Source organism: Oenanthe melanoleuca, chromosome 17, assembly GCF_029582105.1.
Source record: "Oenanthe melanoleuca isolate GR-GAL-2019-014 chromosome 17, OMel1.0, whole genome shotgun sequence".
Taxonomy (NCBI): domain Eukaryota; kingdom Metazoa; phylum Chordata; class Aves; order Passeriformes; family Muscicapidae; genus Oenanthe; species Oenanthe melanoleuca.
The window spans coordinates 10,039,247-10,065,553 of NC_079350.1; the positions used below are offsets into that span (position 1 = coordinate 10,039,247).

The 26,307-nt window shown below is 56.1% G+C and overlaps 1 protein-coding gene across 4 annotated transcripts in view; it reads left to right on the forward strand.

Annotated features, from left to right (window-relative positions):
* Positions 1 to 6,089: 6,089 nt before the first annotated feature.
* Positions 6,090 to 26,307, forward strand: part of RGS3 (regulator of G protein signaling 3) — a 63,051-nt gene continuing 42,833 nt past the window's right edge. The window contains exons 1-13 of one of the 4 annotated variants that reach the window (XM_056505061.1): positions 6,090 to 6,135; positions 7,225 to 7,347; positions 13,627 to 13,677; positions 14,643 to 14,701; positions 15,558 to 15,652; positions 16,475 to 16,543; positions 17,114 to 17,174; positions 18,381 to 18,471; positions 19,009 to 19,076; positions 22,718 to 22,799; positions 23,465 to 23,570; positions 24,539 to 24,854; positions 25,206 to 25,245. In XM_056505061.1, the coding sequence (XP_056361036.1) occupies positions 6,105 to 6,135; positions 7,225 to 7,347; positions 13,627 to 13,677; positions 14,643 to 14,701; positions 15,558 to 15,652; positions 16,475 to 16,543; positions 17,114 to 17,174; positions 18,381 to 18,471; positions 19,009 to 19,076; positions 22,718 to 22,799; positions 23,465 to 23,570; positions 24,539 to 24,854; positions 25,206 to 25,245 (1,192 nt within the window). In that variant the 5' untranslated portion in view covers positions 6,090 to 6,104. Of the gene's footprint in view, positions 6,136 to 7,050; positions 7,131 to 7,224; positions 7,348 to 8,153; positions 8,277 to 13,626; positions 13,678 to 14,642; positions 14,702 to 15,557; positions 15,653 to 16,474; positions 16,544 to 17,113; positions 17,175 to 18,380; positions 18,472 to 19,008; positions 19,077 to 20,399; positions 20,695 to 22,717; positions 22,800 to 23,464; positions 23,571 to 24,538; positions 24,855 to 25,205; positions 25,246 to 26,307 lie in introns of those variants that run through there. The other 3 variants (XM_056505063.1, XM_056505062.1, XM_056505064.1) reach the window with 3 other exon arrangements.

Consider the following 26,307-nt stretch of genomic DNA (forward strand, 5'->3'; position numbering starts at 1 on the left):
CTTCTCAGGGCTGGCACAGGGTGCCCAGAGCAGCTGTGGCTGCCCCTGGATCCCTGGCAGTGCCCAAGGCCAGGCTGGACACTGGGGCTGGAGCAATTGGGACAGCGGGAGGTGTCCCTGCCATGGCAGGGTGGGATGGGATGGGATTTAAGGTCCCTTCCACATTCTGTGATTCTGTTTGATGTCTCTGCACTGATGTCAGGAGATGAACACTGAGTTTTAAGCCCACAGTGAGGGTGGGCACTCCCTTAGCCTGCTTGTTTTTCTCAAAATTGTACAAAAATGTGACATTTATGGTTTAGCTGCAGGCACAGAGCTTACCCAGCAGTGCTTGTACTCCTCAGAAGCCACTGTTACTACAGAGGGGCTGGAAACCCACTTGACTTCTGTGAAAATGACACTTCAGTATCATCATGGCCAAAGAAAGAAATATTAATACAAAGATACAGATTATTCCAATGTAGAACAATCACTGTGGAACACCTGTGTTGTTTCCAGCACTCTTGAAGCCCTGTTGTGGTGGGTGCCCTCCAAGTCCTGTAAATAAGAGGCTGTTGATGCAGCAGATAACACTTCCTCTCGTTAGAGGAGGGATGAGATGTGCCAGGACGTGGTGCACAGGAGAGTTCTGAGCTGCAAACCCTTCCCCCTGGGCACTCCCTGGCTCTGCTCGGAATGTTTCGGGGTTCCAGGATTAACTGTGAGGTCTGGAGCCTGAGAAGCTTCAGTGCGTTCCTGTCCCCGTGAGTCACTTCACACCTCTCCCTCCTCGTTAGTGCCGAGCAGACCCGCCCGAGCTGCTCTGGTGACTCATGGGGACAGGGGAGCGCTCAGCACAGAGCAAAACAAACCAACAGAGACCCTGAGGAGCACAGCTGACGGCAGGGACACAGGGACACAGCCCAGACTGGAGTGGATGAATGCAGGGACACAGCCCAGACTGGAGTGGATGAATGCAGGGACACAGGGACACATCCCAAACTGGTGCTGGATGAAGGAAGGGACACAGGGACACATCCCAGACTGGAGTGGATGAATGCAGGGACACAGGGACACATCCCAAACTGGGATGAAGGAAAGGACACAGGGACACATCCCAGACTGGAGTGGATGAATGCAGGGACACAGGGACACATCCCAGACTGGAGTGGATGAAGGAAAGGACACATCCCAAACTGGTGTTGAATGAATGCAGGGACACAGGGACTCATCCCAAACTGGGATGGATGGTTTGCACTTACCAATTTAATTTTCCTTGGGAGACTGTCTCTGTTTTCTAATTTTTTTTCCTTTTGTCTGTGGAAGAAGAATGAATGTGAAACACTTGGCAGTATCCTTTCTAAAAGCAAATAAGCTTTTACTTGCCATTTTTAAGTGCATGGGGCCTCTAAGTTAGAGCTAGTGCCTGGAATTATTCCATTTTTCCTTCCCCTAGGGACAGCCCAGGCACTGCAGCCTGGTCCTCAGAGGATGGAGCTGTCCCTTGGAGGTGTCACTCACACACTTCTCTTCCTGCCTCAGTCCCTCTAAGTTTAGCTCAGCTCTGTCAAAGGCCTCTGAGTGCAGCACTTTCACTCTCAAAATACCTTCCTGGCATTCTTTTTTAAACCAATTCAGCAGTTTTAACTGTCAGAAAAGTGCCAGCCTCAAATTCTGCTGATTGAGTGGACTTTCCTATGTGACCTAAGACAGAGACTTGGACAAATCCTGTGTACCAGGTCAGGAGCTATTTTGAGCCAGGTGGACAGACTATTGCATTAACCATAACTTTGTTATTCCCTTTGGAAAGTGCTTTGGGAAGGAAAGCTGTAGGATAACCTCTGTGTTACCTCTGGTGGTGTTCATTCGGGTTTGTGCCTCCATGAATCTTGCTCCTGTTTGTGCTCCAGCCAGGGCTGAGCTGTGCAGCAGGGTCAGACATCCTCTCACCTGGACAGATGACCTGGGAGGGAATGCCTTCCTGATTATCACTAATGGGATCTTGCTTAAACAATACAGGCAGTAATCAGCCTGTGCTCAGCTAATTGGTCCAATTAATAATACCAATTAATCCACAGAGGTGGCTCAAAGGTGCCCCAGTAAGGCTGTGCTAATGGTGTGCCACTACACAAAGGGATCCAACTCCTGTGTCTACCAAATGTGCATTAAAATTGGCCCTACCAGAGTGGAAAGTCCTTGAATTGAAAATGGTTTGGGCCTGGGCAGCTGTTTTGGGAAATGCCTCGTGCCTGCCCTGTAGTGTTCTCCTCTGGGCACCACCTTCTGACATGAAACAGGTCATGTCTGACCCAATGGGTCTGCTTTTATTTTCTTCAATACTCTTGAATATATTTATTTCCTTAAATATTCTTGTAAAGATTCCTCCCTGAGAGGGTGCTGGGTCACTGGCACAAGCTCCTGGGGAAGTGGTCATGGCACAAGGTGCCAGAGCTGCAGAAACATCTGGAGGGTGTGATTAGTCTTGGGATTTAATTCTAGTCCTGTGAGGGAGTGGGGTTTGATGATCCTTCTGGGCCACTTCAGGCTGGAGAGACTCTGTGTGCCCATTCCCATGCTTGGGCTAAAGGGGGGAGTCAGGATCACAGCTCTGGGGGGAGAAAGGAGGCAGCTGCCCTTGGAGCAGCAGCTTCACTCTAGACCAGTTTAATTGAACATAAAAATATCAGAGAACCTTGGTTTTCTTTGTCCAGCCTGGGAATGGGGCCTCACCAAATGACAAAGGAGATCTCTGTCAAGAAAAATGTCAACTTACCCCTTCCTGTTGTGCCCCAGGACAAGGGACTGAAGGAAGATACATTTAGTTAGATATTGGGCAGGAATTGTTCCCTGGCAGGGTGGGCAGGGCTGGCACAGGGTGCCCAGAGCAGCTGTGGCTGCCCCTGGATCCCTGGCAGTGCCCAAGGCCAGGTTGGACACTGGGGACAGTGGGAGGTGACACTGCCATGGCAGGGGTGGGAATGGGATGGGATTTAAGGTCTCTCCCAGCCCAACCAGTTTGAGATTTCTGGCATTTGATCTCTGTCTCCCCCCATCACATACCCTGGTCAAATCTATTTGGGTGCTAAATGCCAGAAATCTTTGACTTTCTGTGAAATTAGTGAGCTGACCTGGCTCACTGGGAGGCAGACACTGGGGAGCAGAGCCCATGTCAGGTACCTGGGAGGAGAGCTCAGCTATTTCCTGCAGCTCCAGACTGAGCACAGCAGTTCAGCTCAGGTGACAGGCAATAACTTCCCAAGCTCTTTTAACTTCATTACTTTGATCCATTTGATCATTCTAAGGCCAAAAGCACAATTCCCAAGAGACCTTTTGCAATATTGAAACTGATCTCTTTTATGAGAAGTGTCACTAAAGACCCAGCTTGGTTATTACATTGTTTTTATTGCATTAAAATAAATCAACAATGGATTAATACTCAGAATTTGTCAAAGTGCTGCAGCAGGACTGGATGCTCAGATCAGACATCCTCTAAGAGACCTGGAATGTCTCATGGTGCTGCTCTTCTGTGTCACTGAGGGTTGAGAGTGCAGAGAATGATGCTGTGAGCTGATGTGCTGCTGTAATTCACTGGCTTTTAATTGGGTTAAGGCTGTAAGACAGGTGTGTGTTAAACACCTGGCCTGAGACAGTCCCACTGCCCCAAGGAAATGTAAAACCAAGGACAAAGCCTTGAGCTGGGAGAATTGTCAGTGTTTGGGCACTGTTTCTGAGTCAGGTGTGTGCCCAGCCTACTGTTATCCTGCAGGCTAAGCATGGCAAAAAGGAAAAAGGATGAAAAAAAAGAAGAAAAAAGTAGTTTACAAAGCCCCATTAGTGCTTTGGAGTCAGCATCTCCTCTTAACCAGCTCAGAGGCAATGGGACTGTGCTGTGTGCCTCTCCTGAGGAGAGAATCAGGAATCCCAGACTGGTTTGGGGTGGAAGAGACCTTAAAGCCCATCCAGTGCCACCCCTGGATGGGAGGAACTCCTCCCACTGTCCCAGGCTGCTCCACCCCAGTGTCCAGCCTGGCCGGGGACAGTGCCAGGATGGGGAACCCACAGCCCACAGGGGACCCACAGAGCTGTGAGAGCCACTGCTCTCTCTAGTTGCTGTTTGCTCACTGGAAGGGTGACAGGAGATGTTCTCAACAGGATGTTTCTGGGGGATCAGGAAGCATCCCTGTGCCTCAGAGGGATCCCTCTCCTGAACTAACCTGGATGTCTCCCTAACCAACCCCAGGGCAGTAAGGGAAGAAGTCAGGCAGTTTCTGCAGGTTTAGAGGGTTCAAGACAGGTGAAAATCTGAACTGAAACCAAAGAAGAGCTCCTTGCTCTCCCACCTTTTCCCTGCTGCTCTCCTCCTGCTGCTCTGCTCCTGGTTCATGGAGCAGCTCTCACACAAACCAGGCAGTGTCACAGCTGCCTTAGCTTCAGCCACGGTTTAGCAGTGGCACAGGGACAAGATGAACTGTTTCCAGCAAGCTTGGCCCTGCCCAAGGATGGGCACAGGAACAAGTGGTTGTGCACAGAGATGTTCTGTGCTCGGCATCCCTGCTGAGCCACCAGGGGCTGTGCCAGCTCCTGCTCACGTGGGGTTTGTCACAGAGCTCTGCCTGCCCTAGAAATGCTCTGTGCTCCCAGCCACGGCATCCTGGGTGTTTCCAGCCACGCCTCAGAGCCCAGGAATTGCTGCAGGATGCTCCCTTTGCATGTTCAGGCATTCCACGGGGAAGGGGCAGAGAGGGAGGTCTAGAAAAGAGATCAGCCAAAGGAGTTTGTTGCCCAAAATGATGGATGCAAAATGCCAAACTCATCAAGTCCTGTGGAGAGGCAGAGTCACAGCTCTTGTAAGAGTCTGGGTGCTGCCAAGACTCTCATATTCTGCCACAGCAGCAGTGCTGAGCTGAGGGCTGTGCTGGCATCATGTGCTGGCTGTGAGGACACTGTGGAAGGGATGGTGGTTCTGGGCAGTGAGCAGGAGCAGCCATGAGGTCAGGGTCAGGTTTAACACCCAGTGCACTGTCCTGTCCCAGCTGGGAGGGGCAATTCTCCAGGAACTGGAGTCCTGAGTGCATCTGCCTCAAAAAGAGATGACAAAGGAGCTGCAGGGTGGCAAAGGCAGCAGCAGAGACCAGGCTGGGGATGCTGCTGCTGCTCTGGCTCAGATTTGGGCTCCAACAGGATGCTCAGACTCTCAGGATGCTCATCCTCTGGGATGTGAGCACAGAAAGGGTGCTGCACCTAAAATACCCTGGCAGGAGGAGAAATCTTTCTTGGGCCTCAAATTGGAAAAGGATTTGCTGATGTGCCAGTCTGCCTCTTTGTTGGGTTCCTAACTGGAGTGTTCCAGGGACAAGCTCATCTCTGCTGCTGCAGAGGTGGTGTCAGGGACAGCAGCACCCCAGCTGGGCCCTGGGGAAGAGGGGCTGCAGTGTTCCCACTGCTGGAAAGTGCTGTGCCTTGTGTGTCTGCCCTATATGCCAGGCTGTGCTAATCCCAGAAATCTGCCCTCAGGACTGCCCCAAAATAGCCCAAACCTCCCTTCTTGCAATCCTCTTACCATCTGGGAAGCCAGATAATTTTTCCCAGCCTGATTTCATTTCTTAAGTTCCACAGGCAGCCTCAGCCTTGTGGGTTTTCTGTGTGCATATGTTGCCCTTTTGCCTGGAATAACTGTCTAAGCACGTGTTTGGATTTGAATATCCAGCCAAAGGCAGACCCTAGTGCTGGCAGACTGAAATTTGTGATGGAGAACGGTGTTAAATTTTAAAAGAAAGTCATTAACTCCCAGGCCAACCAGCTGAATGGGCAGTTTGCTGGAGACTCCAACAAAACTGCAGGTTAAGGTCAGTGCTGGGCTGGAATGTGAGGAGGGAAGTTAGGAGGAGTTGATTCCTTGCTGTGGGAGCTGAGAGAACAGGGCTGTTGCAGGGCCACCATCTCCTCCCAGCTTACAATTTAATTTGTACCTCCCCAGACTGGATCTCTGCTCCCCTGGGACATTTATACACTGGTTTGGGTTTGGGTTTCCCCCCTCTTTTGCAGTGGTACCACGACCAAAAGCTCGTGGCAGTGAAATCCCAGCTTGGAGATTGCTGGGGAGGATCCTGAGCCTGCTGGGAGCCATGGAGCAGCTGGGAGAGCCAGAGCTCACACGTGAGTGCTCAGGGATTCCTCACTGCCTGGGAGCACTGCTCATCCCCTGGGGAGGAGGGATGGAGGGATGGAGGGATGGAGGGATGATGGATGGGTGATGGCCCTGGGCTGGTCATGGGAGCCAGATGCTGCTGGCTGGAGGAGATGAGGGTCTGTTGTGGGGGCAGGAGATGCCCAGATCCACATGGGATTGTGTTTGATCTCTGTGCTGCAGGATGCAGTGGATTTGAATCTCCTGGGTTTGTGTGTTAGGAGTGAATTCTGCAGCCGGTGAGCCTTAAACCCTCTGGGAGATGGGTGGAGGAAATTTCATGGCTTGGGAGTCCTACAGAGACTCTTTATTATAATTTATTTATTATTATTTTGAAAGCCCTGTCTCCTGGGACTCTTTCACTCAAAGCTGTGAGACTGCCTGCTTTAGCTGGAGAGACACAGCATTTATTACTGTCCTGTTTGCCTCTTAAAAGCCTTTTGCAATGAAGGCATTGAGAGAGGAGGCTTTGTGTGAGCCTGGGGAGCTCCTGGGAGACAGGGGGAGTGCAAACACCCTGGATCCCTGGCAGTGCCCAAGGCCAGGTTGAACACTGGGGCTTGGAACAACCTGTTATAGTAGAAACAGGCGTGGAACTGGATGGTCTTTAAGGTCTTTTCCAACCCAGACCATTCTGTGATTCTAAGCCTGTCCTGAGCACCCAGTTCAGAGCAGCATCCCCAGTGTCCTGGACAGCTGCTTACAGATTAATAAAGCCCGGGCAGGACTGGTCATCCGTTTTAATTAAAATAAATCTGTGCTGAGCAGAGCCTCTGGGATGCACTTGGTGTGTGGGATGGGAAGGGCCATGCCCAGGGCTGCAGCTGGGGTTCCTGCCAGGGGTGACTCCCTCAGGACGTGGCTCTGTGTCCTGCTGTGACACTGCATCCGGTGAATCGCCATCGTTCCTCTCCTCTGTGCTCTCAGGGGAGGCTGGGGCAAGGTGCAGACAAACCCCGTGGAGGTAAAGCTGAGGTACAGCAGAGCCTGTGATGTCCCTGCTGTCCCTGCTCCCCGTCCTGCCGTGTCCTGCTCTCATCTCCCCTTTTCCCTGGCAGGCACAGGGCAGAGTCCCCCGGTGCTGGAGCATCTGCCAGCCGGGACCAGGGCTGGACCGTCCCCGCTGCGGGGAGCCCCGGGGGGCAGGAGGAGGATCAGCCGCGCCCGAGCGAGAGGGAAAGGTGAGTGAGGGGTGGGGCTGTGGGGCAGGGGGCTCAGCCCGGCCGGGGCTGTGTGCTGGGCTGGGGTCTGCCCAGCTGCTGCACGGAGATCTTCTTGTTCATCCCGAGCGTTCTGGGACAGCCCAGCCTTTGGGGAGGGTTTTCCCCCCTCAAGAAAGCATCTCCATCATTCCTCCACGGCCTCCGGACTGGTCTCAGCCCTGCTGCCTCCCGGCGGGCCGTGCTGCAGCACCCAGAGCCGGGGGTGCACGGCCAGCTCTTGGCCAGCTCTGGGTCCCGGCACTGTCCCCATCCCGGCACTGTCCCCATCCCGGCACTGTCCCCATCCCGGCACTGTCCCCATCCCAGCTCTGGGTCCCGTCACTGTCCCCATCCCGTCACTGTCCCCACCGTCACTGTCCCCACCCGGCACCGTCCCCACCTTGCACCGTCCCACCCTGGCATTGTCCCCACCTGGCACTGTCCCCACTGTCACTGTCCCCACCCGTCACTGTCCCCCCCTGTCACTGTCCCCACCCGTCACTGTCCCCACCCATCACTGTCCCCACTGTCACTCACTGTCCCCACCCGTCACTGTCCCCCCCGTCACTGTCCCCACTGTCACTGTCCCCCACTGTCACTGTCCCCACTGTCACTGTCCCCACTGTCACTGGTCCCCACTGTCACTGTCCCACTGTCACTGTCCCCGCCCAGCAGTGGCTCGTTGCGCTCCCGTTCAGCCCGCGGGGCCGATGGGAGCCGCTCCATTCAAACCGCGGCGGTTGTTCCGTGTCCCATGGAAACTCCGCTCCCTGCGGGCTCGGCTCCAATTACTGCAGCTCCTAATTGGAGCTGTGGTGCCATGGAGCCCGGCAGCGTGCGTAGGGTCTCGCTCTGCTCCCGCCGGGCCGCTCCCGTCCTGGGAGCCTCCTTCTGCCTCAGCACGTTCGGTAAGCGCGGAGCCCCGGCCCGGGGAGCCCCGGGGGTGCCGTCCCGGCTCGGGGAGCCCCGAGGGTGCCATCCCGGCTGGGGGAGCCCCGGGGGTGCCGTCCCGGCTCGGGGAGCCCCGGCTCGAGTGTCCCGGTAATGCCATCCTGGCTCAGGGAGTCCCGGCTGGGGGAGCCCCGGCTCGAGTGTCCCGGTAATGCCATCCTGGCTCAGGGAGTCCCGGCTGGGGGACCCCCGGCTCGGGGTGTCCCGGCTCGGGGTGTCCTGGCTCAGGGTGTCCCGGAGGTGCCATCCCGGCTGGGGGAGCCCCGGGGATGCCATCCCGACTCGGGGTGTCCCGGCCCGGGGAGCCCCGGGAAGCGGCTGGGGAGCAGCTCCTGGAGGGAATCGGGGCCAGGCAGCAGCTCCAGCCCCGCCGAGCCCGCAGCCAGCAGCGCCCTGAGCCGCGGTTCAGCCGGGGAATCGGTCTGCAGGTGTCCCATGCCCAGCTCGTTCTGCCCCCTGCATGGACACGGGCTGGGGCACGGCTGGCTGGAGCTGTGCCCCGTTGGGGCAGAGCCCCCGTTTCCTTTTTGCTCCTTTCTGTGGCTGCGTCGGGTGTGCAGCGTGGGTTTGAGCTCAGCGGGTGGAGCTGGCCCGGCCCCGGTTCGGCTGCGAGCCCCGAGGGAATTTGGATGTCTTGAGTGATGGCTGGGCAGCAGTGTCACACCCAGGGCAGCTGGGTGCTTTCTGGGTGCTGCTTTTTAAGCAGCAGTTTTGTTTTCTTTCAAAGCTTCTCTTGTTCTTGTGAGCAGAGCAGGGGCCATGCATCCCTTCCCAGGGATGCTGCTCCTTCCCCTTTTGGGCTTCTGAGTGCCAAATTGCTGAGGACAGCCTGAAAGCTGAAATCCTCCTGGTTTTGTCTCTAGGATATAGGCCAAACAATGTGGTTCCGTGGTGCCTCCTGGCTCTGTAACCAAGTCAGGCCAAATTTCATCTCTGCAGGCACAGTTCCCCTCGTGGGCTGAGCATCACTGGTGAGATGTGGAGTTGTGTTCAGAGCCTGGCAGGATGGGGCCAGCACCTTCTCACTGAGGGTGACCAGGAGAGAGTCTTCCAAAGGGCTGGGGGCAGGGCAGAGGTTGTAGATGGTGATTTTTGGGGTGCCTTGTGCCCATGGGCACCTCCTGCCCAGGCAGGATCTGACTCTGTGACCTCTGGAAGGATCCCCACTGGCATTTGCACAGATGGTTCTTGGCTGTCCCAGCCAGGGCCAACAGTTTTTCCTACAGTAAAGGAGAAAAGCATTTAAGAAGTACCCCAAATTTTCCATTTGCCAGAGACCATCAGTAAGGAACAGGTTTCCCTGCTGGGTCTGCTCCCATGGGAGGTTGCTCTGTCCCCTCCCTTAGCCTGGCAAGCTTCTCTCCTGGGTGGGAACCTGTTTGATTACCATCTTGTGCTTGTTCATGCCCATTTTCCCCTGCTCTCCTTGTGCCAGCTTTGTTTCTTGGCAGGAATTGCCTCTCCTGGCCCTGTGGGTCTGGATGGATGGGGCTGGGAGCTCTCTGTGTTGCATCCCTGCAAGCCTGGCTGAGTCCTGCTCAGATGTTCACCCAGGAGCTGCATGTGGGTTCTCCCTCTGCCCTTCTTCTGCACTTGTTTGAATTTATATTAACCTTTATTTAACAGAGAGGAGCTGGACAAGCTGTGCCAGAGCCTCTCTGCTGGAGCTTGTTCCCTTCAGTTCCTGTTAGGGATGCACAGGAGATAAATCCAGGGGAAAAGGTTGTTCTGACCCTCTGCACCTGGATAGAGGTGGGAATGCAGCCCATGAACCAGCCTTGGCAGGGATTGTGTTCCTGCCCACCCAGGTCTGGCACCAGGTCACTGCTCTGCTCATCTGACAAAGTGCCCCAGCTTGGCACAGCAAATCCCTCCCACCAGCTCCAGCTGGATCATTCTTCCAGGAGCAGCTTCCCTCTCTGATCCTGCCCCTACACAAGCCAGAGGTCACTGAGCAGGGGTCAGACAGGAGCTGGGCCATGCTGGGGTTGTGATTTGTCCCTTCATGTGCTTGAGAGACACTCAGGAGCAATTGGCATTGGAGGGAAATGTCCTCTCTGTTCCTCACAGAACTCCCAAACCCTACCCTACCTTGTGTTTCTCCCCAGAAAGGCAGAGCTGCCCCTCTTCTCCCTGCTCTCCTGCCCTTGGTGCTGTGCCAGGGCCCTGCCCCACAGCAGTGACACACACAGGGCACAGGGCACCTGCTCAAAGCTGTGGCCCCTGAGCTCCCCAGGAGCAGCCCCAGCCCTGCCCAGGGCAGTCCCCAAACTGGCATCCCCCCAATTTACCCAGCACAAAACTTCCCTTCCCCTTCCCCTGTCCCTTCATTCCCTGACTCCTGCTCATGCTTGGCTGCACTGGGGCAGTTTCTCTGTGTGTGCTGTCAGTGCAGCAGGCAGAGGGCTCCCAGAGCCCCAGATCTGCAGAGGGGTTCCAGCCTTGTGCCCAAAGCCTGGAGAGGGAGGATGACACTGGGGACAGTGTTCTCTCTGTTGCAAACCAGTGTTAGAGCTGTCCTGACTCATCCCACTGGGCTCCTGTCTTCACTCCCTCACCTTGCACTTGTCCAAATGCACACAGACACCATTTCCACGTGTCCATGCACACGTGAGCTGCTCAGATGTTGGACCTTTTTTTTTTTTTTAAGTGAAAAATGTGTTCTCTGAATTGTTTCAGGTTAAACAATCCCATCAGATATCTCCTCCCAAGCAAGCCCCAGCCCTTGGGTGTGTCTTTGGCAAAATCAAATGTTGGGTTTTAACTTGCAAGATGTCTGTTTGTCTGTACATGATGTTTACTCGCCTGTAAATGATGTTTACTTACTTGTTTGTTGTGTTTTGTAAACTGGGGAAGAGGGGAAAATGGGATGTTTTGCTTTGGACTAAGGGAAACATTGTAGGAGTGATGGTTTCAGTCTTTGGATTCTGCAGGGGTGTTGGGAAATGTTTAGTTTTGGGTTGATCTAGAACAGTGACATGATTAGAGACCCTCCATTGCCATGAAAATCTGCACATCCTATCGAGGCTGGCAGGTCCAGCCCCCAGGGAACCTCCAGGGGACATCCAGAGGGGAGGCAGCTCACCCTGCACCCCTCAACCAGCAGACCCTGGCAAACACCCTGGGCTGAGCCTTGGTGCCAGTCTGAGCCTTGTGGGGGATTTTTGGGCTGATGCAGAGCTGCCAGGGCATGGAAAAGGGAGGGAATGGGTGTGAGCAGGCTGCAGAGCAGGGGTGCTGCCCTGGGGGCTGTGCCCTCCCTGGGCAGGGCACACCTGGGCTCTCCAGCACTGACCTGCACAGGGCTGGCACCTGCAGGGTTTGGGGCTGGCACCTGCAGGGTTTGGGGCTGGCACCTGCAGGGTTTGGGGCTGGCACCTGCAGGGGTTTGGGGCTGGCACCTGCAGGGTTTGGGGCTGGAACCTGCAGGGTTTAGGGCTGGCACCTGCAGGGGTTTGGGGCTGGAACCTGCAGGGGTTTGGAGCTGGCACCTGCAGAGTTTGGGGGCTGGCACTTGCAGGGTTTGGGGGCTGGCACCTGCAGAGTTTGGGGGCTGGCACCTGCAGGGGTTTGGGGCTGGCACCTGCAGGGTTTTGGGGCTGGCACCTGCAGAGTTTGGGGCTGGCACCTGCAGGGTTTGGGGCTGGAACCTGCAGAGTTTGGGGCTGGCACCTGCAGGGGTTTGGGTCTGGCACCTGCAGAGTTTGGGGGCTGGCACTTGCAGGGTTTGGGGGCTGGCACCTGCAGAGTTTGGGGGCTGGCACCTGCAGAGTTTGGGGCTGGCACCTGCAGGGTTTGGGGGCTGGCACCTGCAGAGTTTGGGGCTGGCACCTGCAGGGTTTGGGACTGGCACCTGCAGGGTTTGGGGCTGGCACCTGCAGGGTTTGGGACTGGCACCTGCAGAATTTTGGAGCTGGCACCTGCAGAGTTTGGGGCTGGCACCTGCAGGGGTTTGGGACTGGCACCTGCTGGGGTTTGGGGCTGGCACCTGCAGGGTTTGGGACTGGCACCTGCAGAATTTTGGAGCTGGCACCTGCAGAGTTTGGGGCTGGCACCTGCAGGGGTTTGGGACTGGCACCTGCAGGGTTTGGGGCTGGCACCTGCAGGGTTTGGGACTGGCACCTGCAGAATTTTGGAGCTGGCACCTGCAGAGTTTGGGGCTGGCACCTGCAGAGTTTGGGGCTGGCACCTGCAGGGTTTAGGGCTGGAACCTGCAGGGGTTTGGGGCTGGCACCTGCAGGGTTTGGGACTGGCACCTGCAGAATTTTGGAGCTGGCACCTGCAGAGTTTGGGGCTGGCACCTGCAGAGTTTGGGGCTGGCACCTGCAGGGTTTGGAGCTGGCACCTGCAGGGTTTTGGGGCTGGCACCTGCAGGGTTTGGGGCTGGCACCTGCAGAGTTTGGGGCTGGCACCTGCAGAATTTTGGAGCTGGCACCTGCAGAGTTTGGGGGCTGGCACCTGCAGAGTTTGGGGCTGGAACCTGCAGGGGTTTGGGACTGGCACCTGCTGGGGTTTGGAGCTGGCACCTGCAGAGTTTGGGACTGGCACCTGCAGAGTTTGGGGCTGGCACCTGCAGAATTTTGGAGCTGGCACCTGCAGGGTTTGGGACTGGCACCTGCAGGGTTTGGGACTGGCACCTGCAGGGTTTGGGACTGGCACTTGCAGGGTTTGGGACTGGCACCTGCAGAGTTTGGGACTGGCACCTGCAGAGTTTGGGGCTGGCACCTGCAGAGTTTGGGGCTGGCACTTGCAGGGTTTTGGGGCTGGCACCTGCAGGGTTTTGGGGCTGGAACCTGCAGAGTTTGGGACTGGCACCTGCAGAGTTTGGGGCTGGCACCTGCAGAATTTTGGAGGTGGCACCTGCAGAGTTTGGGGCTGGCACCTGCAGGGTTTGGGGCTGGCACTTGCAGGGTTTGGGGCTGGCACCTGCAGGGTTTGGGGCTGGAACCTGCAGGGGTTTGGGGCTGGCACCTGCAGGGGTTTGGGGCTGGCACCTGCAGGGTTTGGGACTGGAACCTGCAGGGTTTGGAGCTGGCACCTGCAGGGTTTTGGGGCTGGAACCTGCAGGGTTTGGGGCTGGCAGGCAGTGCTGATCTCCAGCCTGACCCTCTGGGAGCTGGGATGTTCCCCCTCAGCTCCCTGCCAGGGCTGGGAAGGCAGGGGGTGCCTGGCCCTGTGTGAGCCTTGCAGCTGGGGGGTGGGTGAGTCCTTCCCCTGTCCTCCCCTGTGCTCACCTGTCCTCCCCTGTGCTCCCTGTGCTCCCTGTGCTCCCTGTGCTCCCCTGTCCTGTCCCTGTCCTGTCCCCAGGCCAGCTGAAGCTGTCCATCGAGGTGCGGGGCCGGTCGCTGGTGCTGCACGGTGAGTGTGACCCTGGGACATCCCAAAGTGGCCCCAGAGCCACAGGGGGCTGGTGCTGGGAACAGCTTTGGAGCTGGGAATGACTCTGTGGTGCAGTGGCACAGTTGGGAGCTCTTGGATTGAGAGACCAAACTGAAATTTGCAGAGATCTTCATTTCAGGGTGAACACCGTGTTTGCACCCATGTGTATAAATTACTTTTCTTTTATTCCATATGAAGAGAAAAAAGGCAAATACAATCTGGGAAGGAAAGTCTGAAATGCTTTGTCTCTGCCAAAACCATTTTGCCACATTTGCCAGGATTTCCAAACTGTCCTGTTACCTCCAAATGCTGCAGTTTTAAACTCCAGCAATATTTCTTTCATGAGTGTTTTGATGGTGATTATCAGAGACACCAATGGGAGTGTCAGAATTATCTCTTTTTTGGGGGAAACACCTGTCTGAGGGTCTGGCACAGCCTTTGCCCCAAATCCCTCCATCTGGAGCAGCCCCATAGTGAGCTGGGTGTGAGTGATGATCCCTGGCACATCCCTGGCACATCCCTGGCACATCCCTTGCCCAGGCAGTCACAGGGTCCCTGCAGCAGCATTGGGGCAGTGTCAGGATGCTGCTGATATTTAACTGGATGTCAGGATGCCATTAATATTTCACTGGATGGTCAGGATGCTGTTGATGTTTAACTGGCTGATCCATTTGGCTCCAGGGAAGGCAGAGCAGGGCTGGGGGCAGTCAGGCACAGGGAATGCAATTTGCCATGTGGATGCTGAGCTGCCTCTGCCACCCAGCTCACCCCCAGGCTGTATTTATAGCACGAGAGTGTTAAAGGGGAAGTACAACAAGCACCCTGCCCCTGTCTGAGTGGGCTGTGCCCCACAAGGAGGGATCACCCTGTGCAGCAGAGCAGTGTGGGGTGGGAAGATGCCTTCCCTGCTGCTTTGGGCTGTGACCATTTCATTTCCTTTCCAGTCATGGAAGCAAAAGGTCTGATGGGAGCAGAGTGCCGTGTGTGTGACTCCTATGTGAAGGTGGGTTCTTCTAGGGCTTTGCTCAGGGAGCTTTGTGCTTTTTTGGGAGAATTTTGTGGTTGGCTCTTCCAAGCTTGCTCTGCACTGTTTGTCCCTTCCCCTTCCTTCTCCATCCTGCTCTGGAGGAGCATCCCCAGCATGCAGGAGCTGCCTGGGCTCTTGCCCAGTGCTGGACAGAGTTTTATTGGCAGTGTCTGCATGAAGTAGAAAAAGGGAGGACAGGACCCTGCTGAGGGCTGTGCCAACCATTAAGTGCAAGAATTAATGTCCCAGTGGGTGCCCAAAGCCTGGTGGGGATGTTTGTGGCACAGGGAGGGTGTCCTGCTGGGATGTGCACAGTGCAGGGAGCAGCTCCCAGAGAGGGGCTGCGAGCCAGACCCCAGCCAGCTGCACTTCTGTACATCAGTCCTTGGATTTTCTGCTCTTTTCCCTCCCTCCCCTGCCCTGAGCAGTTTTGTAATGCAATTACCTGGCAGGCAGAAGGGTGAAGTGACCCCAACCAGCCTTGAGCAGGGGCTCAGCAGGATCTTTGTGCTCAGCCATCCGTACACGTGCCTGTGCCAGGCTCCTGCCATGGCAGCTGGGATGGTAACATGGCTCTGGGAATGTTCACATGGCTCTGGGAGTGTTAACCTGGCTCTGGGACTGTTAACATGGCTCTGGGAGTGTTAACCTGGCTCTGGGACTGTTAACATGGCTCTGGGACTGTTAACATGGCTCTGGGACTGTTAATGTGGCTCTGGGACTGTTAACATGGCTCTGGGAATGTTAACATGGCTCTGGGAATGTTAACATGGCTCTGGGAGTGTTAACCTGGCTCTAGGAATGGTGACACACTCTTGTTTTCCTCCCAAAGATGTCCATTGTGCCAGATGCTGACTGGAAGTGCAGGCAGAAGACCAAGACTGTTCCAGACAGCAAAAATCCTGTGTTCCACGAGCACTTTGTGTTGTGAGTATGGCAGGGCAGGGGCAGCTCTGTGCCACCCCCAGCACTGTGTCACAGAGCAGTGGGCACCCCCTGCCTGCTGTGCCAGGGCTCCCTCCCCTCACCAGGAGCCTGGGTTTGCTTTGTGATCTCTAATAAACACTCAGCACGCCTGAGCAGCTCTGCTGCTGAGATGAGGAGTGACAGACATTGTTCTGCTGGTTTCTGTAGCTCAGGTGCCTTGAACTTCTGGGCAGAGCTCTGGGAGCTGTCAGCACACACAGCATGGTAGCACTGCTCCTGCATGCTCTGGCTCTCTTGCTGGGCAGGAGTTGGACAAACTCATTCCATTTCCTAGACTGGCACCTGCAGTAGTGTGAATGAGGAAGGTAAAAGGGTTTCCTACAGCTCCAGCATGTCTCTGCAGGGGAAAGGAGCTGCATGACTTAGTGTTTGAGGAGAGCTTGTCACTGCTGTGGAGGCTGTGCCAGCCCTCTGACCCATGCAGAGGCTGATTTGGCACTTTGGGTGATGGTTTCAGAGCATGAACTGTGGCTTGTTCCTTGCATTTACCCTATAATGTTGGATGTGTGCAGTCCTGCAAGGTCATTTCCCCCCTGAAGTGCATGAGTGGTGTCCCTGCACCTGCCCAGGAGAGGTCACATCCCCTTGCAGGTGTTTGTCAGGAGTGAGCAGGTTGCTCTTGGGGAGGTGCTGCAGTGCTCTGTGCAGAGACTGGAGGAGAAGACCTGGCTGTGAGGAGGCTGAGGAGTCTGTGGCTGTGAGGGCAGCCCTTGCTGAGTACTGCTGGGGAGGCTGATGGGCTGTGCCCTCTCCTTGTTACAGCCCAGTGCAAGAGGAGGATGAGCAGAAGCGTCTCCTGGTCACAGTGTGGAACAGAGACAGGAATTCCAGGTAAGGGGCTGCCAGCTGAAATAGGATCCTTTTCAGATGGGGCTGTTGAGACCCTGCCCCCTGCCCTGGTCACCCCATGTGAGCTCCTCCAGGGCCCTGCCCTCAGGGCTGCTGTGCTCAGGGGCTGGGGCCAGGGATGGGCTCACACTCGTGGGCAGGTGAGCACCACCTGAAACCCTGCCCTTGGCCCTGGGCACTGGGCACTGGGCCAGCACTTAGACCCCTGCAGCCACTGGTGCCTGCGCTGCTGGCCAGAGCTGGGTGGTCTGGGGTGGGCTGGGACCTGCCCTCCCCTGGGGACAATGCCCTGAGTGGGCTGGCACCTTGCAGGCTGTGCTGCCAGCCCAGCCAGGTGCCAGCTCCCTCCTTGGCCCAGCTGCTGGCAGCACCAGGAGGTGAGCAGGGTGCTCCAGCCCAGCTGCAGCTGAGCCCTGTGGTGACACACACGGGGCAGGGACAGTCCTGGGCACTGCCTGGCACTCAGCAGGGGCAGGGAAGGTGGGGGGTCCCTGAAAAGGGGTGCAGGGGGGTCTGTGTGCTGACAGTGCCTGAGCTCTGGCTGTCCTGCAGGCAGAGTGAACTGATCGGCTGCATGAGCTTTGGGGTGAAGTCCCTGCTGTCCCTGGACAAGGTACCAGTGTCCCAGTCAGGGTGTGGGGGGTGGCTCTCTGGGCTCTCTGGGCTCGGTGGGTGGATGAAAACCACCCTGGTGGGCGTTTCCCACCATGGGAGGAGGCACCTGGGGAGTTCTGCTCCCATTCCCAGTGTGGGTGGCCAGGGGAGACTGGAGTTTGTGGGGTGGGAGGCTGTCAGAGAGGGCACAGGGGATGTCACTGCCCTGGGCAGGGTACAGGGGTGTCCCCAGCACATGCTGGCTGCCCATGGGTCACATCTGACATGAGGGTGAGTGGGTGTGATGGTGGGACACACTCAGGAGTCAGCCTGATCCCCAGCAGTGGGCAGATGGCCAGAGGGCACACACAGAGGGTTTTTGGCAGTTCCTGCAGGAATTCCATGCCAGAATTGCTGTCCCTGCTGCAGTGGTTGGTCACAGTGCTGCTGCCCCAGCCTGGCTGCTGCTGTTAGTACAGCTGGCTGTGCCTTCCTCTGCACGGGAATGCCTCATCCAGCAGGGAGGGATTCTGTCCCTGGGCAGCAGAACATCTCTGGGCAAGCTGGGGAGTGTTAACACATCCCCTGAATTCACAGAATCACAAAATATCCTGAGCTGGAAGGGACACACAGGGAGCATTAAGTCCAACTCCTGCCACCCAGTGCCTGAGAGCATTGTCCAAATGCTCCTTGATATTTTAAATTTCCATACTTGAGGTGTGGACATTTTCTTCATGGGAGGAGACTAAAAAGGGGCTGGTGGTGGAGGTGGGTGGGAGGTGCTTAAGCATGGCCTCCTCAGAAATTTGGACAGGTGAGGTGCAGCTTTTTTAACACTGTGGTGCTCCTGGGACCTCAGCAAGGCTGAGATGGGGTCCTGACCCCTGGCTGCTGTGTGGGACTGCTGGATATCCCTCCAAAAACCTGGAATTTTGTTGCTCCAGAGCTGCTCATTGCCCCCTTGCAGGGAGGATGGAATTTTAGCTGTTGCTGAGAGAAGGACTGTGTGTGTGAGAGGTCTGGGCACCTCTGTGTGCTGCACCTGGGGCAGCTGCTGCCCTGGCTGGGGGCAGTGGGGCTGAGGGCTGCCCCTGCCTGCACAGCTGCTGCCCTGGCTGGGGGCAGTGGGGCTGAGAGCTGCCCCTGCCTGCACAGCTGCTGCCCTGGCTGGGGGCAGTGGGGCTGAGGGCTGCCCCTGCCTGCACAGCTGCTTCCCTCCCCACAGGAGATCAGTGGCTGGTACTACCTCCTCGGGGAGGACCTGGGCAGGACCAAGCACCTGAAGGTGGCCATGAGGAGGCTGAAGCAGAGCACAGGTGTGTCCCACCATGGGAATACCCCAGGGGATGTTGGCAAGGTTTGGAAGAGGAGTCACTCCTGGCTGAGCCTGTGTGGAGCAGCCCCAGCCCCACTGCTCAGCCTGTGGGATCCCAAAATCTTGTGGGGTGGAGATCCTGGCTGGTTCAGCAGTCCCTGCTCTCCCCTTCAGCCTCGCTCCTGGGGCTCTGTGGGGACCCCAGCCCTGCAGCCACACTGTCCTTGCTTGGCTTGTCCTCCTGCTGCCTCCTGCCTCTCACCCTTGGGGCTGTGGCCACCCTCTCTTTGCCCCTGGTCTGTGCTGGGGGTTGGGAGCTTTCTCTGCTGCCTTGGCCTTGCAGTGCTGCAGCTGGGGGAGCAGAGGGTGGCACAGGGACAGCAGTGCCACCGTGTCTCAGAGTGCAGCCACCCTCAGCTGCTGCCTGCAGGGATGTGCTCATGACATGTGAAAGCCTCGTGTGCAGCGTGGGGCTCTCAGTGCTGTCACACTCATGGGGCCTTTTCCTTTTGAAAAATCCTTTTTGAAATAATTTCAGAGGTCAAGCTGGGAAGTCCAGGTGCAGCCCGGGAGAGGCAGGACGCTGTGACCCTGCAGCAGCTGAAGGTGGGTGTGGCAGGGGGTGGCCCAGCCCTGGGAGGTGTGGGGCTGTGTGCCTGTGTGAGGGGCTTGCAGTGGGACAGGGGACAGTGTTCAGAGGTGGTGCTGTCACCTCCCTGTCCCACCGTGGCTGTCTCAGGCAGTTTGTGACCTCAGTCAGCCCCAGCTGGTGGAGGGGCTGATTTGGGTGCTAACCCCCATTTCCTCAGGGACCTCCTGTTTTTCCAGTGTGCTCCCACTCAGGACAAAGCCCCCCTGGGATGGCAGGGCTGGGGCTGGCAGGCTCCATGCACACCTCTGCTCCTCTCCTCCCTGCAGGACCGTGTGCTCTGGGAAGGGGGAGGCCCGTGGTGGAGCCTGGGTGATTTATAGGAGAGGCAGGGATGGGAACTGGGAACACAAACACACGGTTTGCATCGGAAACGGGGCTCGGGCGGCCCCGTGATTTATCTGGGCCGGATTCCGCCCGTGCTTCCCTCAGCTGCAGTTGCAGTTATTTGTTTTACAGCAGGGCTGAGCAAGGCAAACAAAGCCAGCGCCCCTCTCCTCCCTTCCTCTCCAGGAGTCGCCACTGACTTGAAAGGTGGTGGCTGGGAAGGAAGGCTGCTCCTCCTTCCAGTCCCATCCCCACTCCCAGCCCCAGTCCCGTCCCCATCCCCAGCCCCAGTTCCATCCCCATCCCCATCCTCAGCTCCATCCTCATCCCCATCCCCAGCCCCAGCCCAGGACAGTGCTCTCGTGGCTCTGCCACTGCTGCTCCCCTGGGAATGCTGGGGCTCCTCAGCTCCCTCCCTGGCCTCTCTGGCCCTGCCACTCTGGCTACTGTGCAAGAGAACCTGAATTTTGGGTTCCCTCTGGCCTTCCCTCCTTTGTCATCCCCCTGTAGGAGTGTGGGAGGTGTTTTCTTCTCCATTGAAAACCCCTGTCTGAGGAGTTGTGCCCAGCTCTGGCAGTGGGGCAGCTGAGCCTTGCTGGGTATCCTGCTGCTGGCTGTGCTCAGAGTTCCTCTTGGCCTTTAATTCCCAAATTCCAAATGGATGCAGCTCAGTAGACCTCGATGCTTCCCCCTCGGTGACTTAAGAGCACAAAGCACAGGGACGTGCAGATCCTCTGGGTCTGCGCTTTCGAAAACAAACTCTGCTTTTTATTTGTATTATTTTTTTTGCTTCTGTAAACCCAAACCTCTGATTTTTTTATGAGTGTGGAGCCGTGTCTTTCACGGAGCGAGGCTCTCACAGCCAGTGCCTGTGAAACGCCGCTCAAACATCCTCCAAGTGTTTGTGAGAACGTGGCAATAACAAAGTGCTCCTGAAGAATGCCACGGGAACAAAAGCCACACCAACAGAGCCGGGACTGGGGAGCAGCAAAGAGCTGACAGGAATTCTAGTATAAAACTCTCTCCCTTCCTCGTCAGTGAGGGTTTTCAGGAAGCCTCTGGCTTATCGTGGGGCGGCACGCGGCGCTCGCAGGCCCGGGGAGGTGAGAGGTGGCTTCCTGCCATTCTTCTCGGGGCTGGTTCCCAGGGCGGCGATGCCAGCGCCGGCACTCGGCACCGCGCGTTCCTCGGGCCATGAGCCGCTTCCAGGGACTCTGCAAGGTGTGCTCGGAGCCGAGGTACAGGCAGGTCTGTATCTGCCCCGCCACCGGCCCTGGGCCAGCCTGGGTGCGCTGCTGGGGGGGCTCTGGGCTCTGCGGGGCTGCTTGTCAGGCATCGGCTCGATATCATTAAATTTGTAAATTATAGTGAGGGCAGAACGTCTTCACGTGGGTGCCTGTGCCTGGTCTCTGTGGTTGCTGCAGTGGAGGGTGCTTTTTAAATAGATAGGAATATATAAAATATATATTTACTGTACAACTTGCAGGTAGCGTGCTGACGGTAACAGTGTTGAGCTGCAAGATGTTGTCTTGATTTCCCTCTTATTAGAGAAGCAGGCACAGCAGGCTGGTACTGCCTCGTTTTAACTGATTTTAGTGTTTTGGAGAGCTTGTTTCCTGAGGAGTAGTTCGCTGTGCTGGTTCTAGTTCTCCCAGTGCACAATGCCAGGTGCTGCTTTTCCATGTGCAGGTCCCACTCTTCTGCATTTCAAAGAAATATTCTCTCTGTGGTCTGGATTGGGACTTTCAGCTCAGGGTCAGCTTCTGCCTGTGCTCCTGAGCTCATTGCTCAGCTTATTCCAAAGCTGCTGTGGGGAACAGCAAATATTGGGAATTACAAAAGCAGCAGAATTCCAAACCCAATTGCCCCCTTCTTGCCAGGCGGGCAGGAGAGCTGCTCTGCCTTGGCTGAATAACAACTGACTCTGCTTTGTTTCTTTGACCTCCTCATGTCTTTAATCTGAAAATTTCCTCTGCGTTTTTTGACAAAGTTTGGGTACAGCAAGCCTCCCCAGCTCATGGCAGGTAATCATAGTTCTTTAGTTCTGTGCATGACAGCAAAAATGGGCAAAAAATGGGCAAAAAATGGGCAATCACTGCCTGTGATGGCCATGGTGGTGGGAGCTGAGGAGCATCAGCAGGGAGAAGGAGACCTGACACAGGGGAGACCTTGGGCTGGGAAGTGCCTGTGGAGTCTCCATGGTGGGAGAGATGCTGGGCTGGCTCCTGGGGTGTGCTTGGTATTGGAGACAAAATCCTAGGCTGTGGAATATCCTGAGCTGGAAGGGACTCAGAGGGACCACGGAGCCCAGCTCCTGGTTGGACTGAGCTGTGAGGTTCATTCAAAGATGCAGAGCCACCTCTTCGAGGAACCAGCAAACTCCAGAGAAAAACAGTCAGTGTAGTGGGACTGGATCTGTGTTTTGATCCTGCCAGGGCAAGCCAGTTTCTCTTTTGGAGCCTGATTTTTTGCTGAGCAATCACACAGGGACAAGGGAAATGAAATCTCGCTGCCTTTGCCCTCCCGTGGTAAAGGAGTGAGGAACCATATCACTCCTTGGCAACTTCTGCTGAATTCCTCACCTTCCTTCTGCCTGTTTGTTCTTAAAATAATGCAGGTCAGATGCTGGGTTTTTAATTTTCTTCTCTCTGTCAGTAAAACAAGCATCTTGACTAATGTCTTGGGGGCTAATCAGGTATTTACAGGATCTGTCACGCTGAGATGCTGCTGGAAGCCAACATCAAAAAATAAGCATCATTTTATTAATAAGCTCAATGCTCCTCGAATCAGGAGGAGAAATGAGCCTAAATCAACCCAGCATCCATCCTCTCCAAACTCAGCAGGGGAAAACACACTCAGCCCAGGGAAGGGGGTGATGCACACAGATGTCTGGAGGACAGGAGCGTGCTGAGCTCGCAGCTCCCTCCGAGCAGGGGAGTGCTGCTATTTCTGTCTTCTCCAACAGGAAATGAAATGTTTAAGTGACTTGCTTGGAGGAGTCAGTGTCAGGGCCAGCCTGCCAGGTTTTCCTTTCCAATGGCTTCTTAGACCTTTCCTTACACTTGGAAGAGTTGAGAGCAGAGTGTGTGCTAAACAAACACTCCTTTGTGGCATTCCAGAGACGCTGGGCTCCAGCTGGCACTGCCCTTTATCCATGGGGTCACAGCGAGATGTGCCAGCATTTCCAGAGGTGTGGGGCAGTGTGGCAGTGAGGACATCATCCCACACAGTGGCTGCTCTCCCCCTGACAGGCTCTGCTGTCTCCCTGCAGATCACCATCCCTCGGGGCACTGATGGCTTTGGCTTCACCATCTGCTGCGACTCCCCAGTCCGTGTGCAGGCAGTGGACTCTGGTAAGAGATTGGATCCTTCTCATCCCTCTTGATTTGAAGGAATTATTGCTCCTTTTTTGCTTCCCAGAGCTGGTTGTGATTCTGGAGCTCCCACACCTTGCAGGACTCTGGGTACCTCTAAGAAACTTCATTAAATGAATTTTCTGTTGCCTCTGATGAGGTCAGAGGCCACTGGGTTAGCACTGTGTCACTATTTTCCAGTGTTTTGCAGTAATTGGCAGAGATTTTGTTCCCTTCCCTCTATAACCTGAGAACTGCCTGTGTGGTTGGGTGACCTTTGGAAATCATTGGCAGGGGAAACAGGAGGGGAGCAGGATTGTGGGAATCCTCAGTTCCCTGAGTAGATCCTCTTGCTGTGGACCTGTGGGATGGACTGGTGTCTGCAGTGTGCTCCCCACTGCACCCCAGGAAACACAGAAAGTTCATGCAGTAGCTCTGGGGGAGCCCTGGTGGCTCTGTCCTGGTGCTCTGTGTGTCAATGTGCTGCCAGGTGAAGCTCCAGGTTGGCTGACCCCACTTCATTTTTGGGTCTGGGTGTCAGATGGGGTTTGGGGAGTGAGTGGTGCAAGCTGTGGAGCTCTCTGGGTGCCTCCAAGCTCCAGGGCTTCTCCTCCCCCTCCCACTCTGCCTCCTGGCTGGCAGTGACTGGAATTTGTCCCTCTCAGGTGGCCCAGCAGAGAAGGCAGGTCTGCAGCAGCTCGACACGGTGCTGCAGCTGAACGAGCAGCCCGTGGAGCACTGGAAATGTGTGGAGCTGGCACACGAGATCCGGTGAGTGCTCCCCAAAACCCCAGGGCAGGGAGAGCTGGTTTGAGGGAGCCCAGGGCAGGGCAGTGGGAGCATTGAGTGACTTTGGGAAGGGGAAAGCTCTGAGGGATGCAGGACACTGGGAAAGGATTCCCTGGAGGAGAAATATGGCAACAGATGTGGGGGTTCTTTCTGACCCCCAGGTGCTCTATAGCACCAGTTCTGGAGCTCTGTAGGCTCCTGCTCTGAGCTCTTGGTTCTTACTTGTCAGGTAATCTTAATATAAGCAAAGCAGCTAATAGTTAAAAAGGTTATTTTTTACAAAGCACTTCTTATTACAAAGCACATCAGTCTCAAAAGGCAATGGCAAAAGCAGCAGCAATAAGTGGATGGCTGGAAGCCCTGGCAAAAGCCAATAGCTAAAAGCTGAATGGCTAAAAGCCTGTGGCTAAAGCAGCAACTCTCCCAGTACATAGCCTTATATAGGGTTTCCCCAACAAGCTAAGATGCAAGCTCAGACCACCAGTCTTTAACCTATTAGAATTCTAGTTTCTTAGCACACCAGGTTACGTATAACACTACACATACAATCTATAGCGTTGTATCTAAGAAATGTAAGCAATATTCTTACTATAGCTCTATTATGTCTAAGCCCTGTCTACAACTGTGGGCTTGGAGCCTTTACTGAAGATACCAGTATGTTTGCAACCTTCAGTAGAACACAAGCTACAATTGTGGAATCCAGACCTTTTCCTCACTAAAAACAGCAGAACTCACTCTAAGACTTGCTCAATCCCTGCACACCGATCTCTCTCTGAAGAATTCAGAGAGACCCCCTAACTCACTGACTCCAACAGAGGAGGAGGGATGCAGGATGGAATTCTCTGGAGGAGAAGGAGGGATGGAGGGCAGAGGCTTTGGAGGGAGGAAGGGCTGCAGGGCTCCTGCCTGATTTCCCCACCCCATCAACCCCATCTGCTTTCCCGTGCCAGGAACTGTCCCACAGAGATCATCCTCCTGGTGTGGAGGCTGGTGCCTCAGGTGAAGGCAGCCCAGGAGGGCATGGCCCGCAGGTCCTCCTGCAGATCCTCGCAGGAGCTGCAGTCGCCGCCGCAGAAGCGGGAGAAGAGCGGGGCGGAGCAGCGCCGCAGCTGCCACCTGCTGTACCAGGGGCTGGGGCTGCACACCTGGGACAGGCACGGCCAGCTGGCCAAGCGGGGCCAGAGCACCCTGCCGGCCCTGTCCCGCCTGCCCTCCGCTGCCGACCACAACTACATCATCCTGGCGCCTCTGGACCCGGGCAGCCAGGTAGGGCTGGGGCTGCGCCTGCCTCTCCTGCCCTGCTTCTTATCCAGCATCATCCCTCAAGATCTGCCACTTTCACAGCCTCTGTCCCTTGGTGCAGCTTTCACTGTTGTCCTAAAGCATTTCCCTGCTGCCTCCCCTCAGGGCTCACCCCGGGGGTGTGGGGAGGATGTGGGGTGTGTTCCCACTGCACAAGGCCACGCTGCGAGTCACTGCTCTCATTTTCTGCTGCAAAAAGGTTGTTTTCCCTTCTGAAGTGCTTTGGCTTGGCTGGGTTGGGCACCTTAACTCTTTAGTTGTTGTTGTCACTGAGGCCTGCTGCAGGTGACTGTGTGTGTCCCTCTGTCCTTGCAGCTGCTGAGGCCAGTGTACCAGGAGGACGACTCTACTGTGGGTAAGTTGTCCCTGTGCTGGGAGCACCCAGCTCTGAGATGCTCTTCCTGGCACCTTCAAATCCTTGTCCTGAGCTCATGGTTTGAGGGCAGGAGAGCCCAGAAATTTTGGGAGGGATCATCTTCCCTCTGTGGCTCAAACCCAAAAGCAGAGGGGAGGGTGAGTCTCATGTGAGAAGGTCTGTGGAGCTCACAGAGGCTGCTGGGGACTTCCCACCAGGCCAGGGTGAGAGGATGAGGTGTGAGAGCTCTGAGCATCGTGGTTCCCCACGTGTCCATGACGTGCTTCCCTCCTCAGCCAGGAGCTGAGCTCTTTCAGTGCCCCTGGGGCTCCTTTCAGTGCCCCTGGGGCTCCTTTCAGTGCCCCAGCACAGGGTGTCTGTGCCTCACATCAGTGCCAGCAGCAGTGCAGCTGCTTGTGCAGCTTTGGGGAACATCCAAGCCCTGGGCTGCTGCAAAGTCTCCGGGCCAGCTCTTCTCAAAAAAACCTTTGGAACATAAACTCATAGCATAAACCACGCCTGTGACAGGTGTGTGTGTGTGTGGGGGATGCCTGGAGCTCCCTGGGGATGGCTGGATTTGTGGGAAGAGTGGGCTGGGGTGGTGGCAGGGCTGGGCACTGCAGGAATCCAGGTCCATGTGGAAATACCATGTGGATTTGGGGGCTCTGGGGGCTGTGCTGCACCCTGGCCTGCCTGGATGCTCAGGATGAGCTGTGTGCCCTTAGCAGGGCTGAGCTCTTGGAGGAGAATGGATCCCTCAGCATTCCCTGTCTGGTGAGGGCACAGCTGGAAAACTTGGTGCTGTCTCTGAGGTGGGGCAGTGTCCAGAGGAAGGCAGGTGTGGGGCTGGCAGAGCCATGGGGGGAGCAGGAGGGAGCAGCTGTGGGTGCCAGCCCCCCTGCCTTGGGTGCTCCAGCCCTGGAGCTCTGCAGCCAGGAGAATTTTCCACTCTCAACTGCAGGGGATGTTTTGTTCTGTGGATAATTGCAGCTCTTTCCTGCTGTTTGTGGAGCCTGTGAAAAGATGAGCTGGACCACAGGGACTTGTTCTTACAGTGAGGTG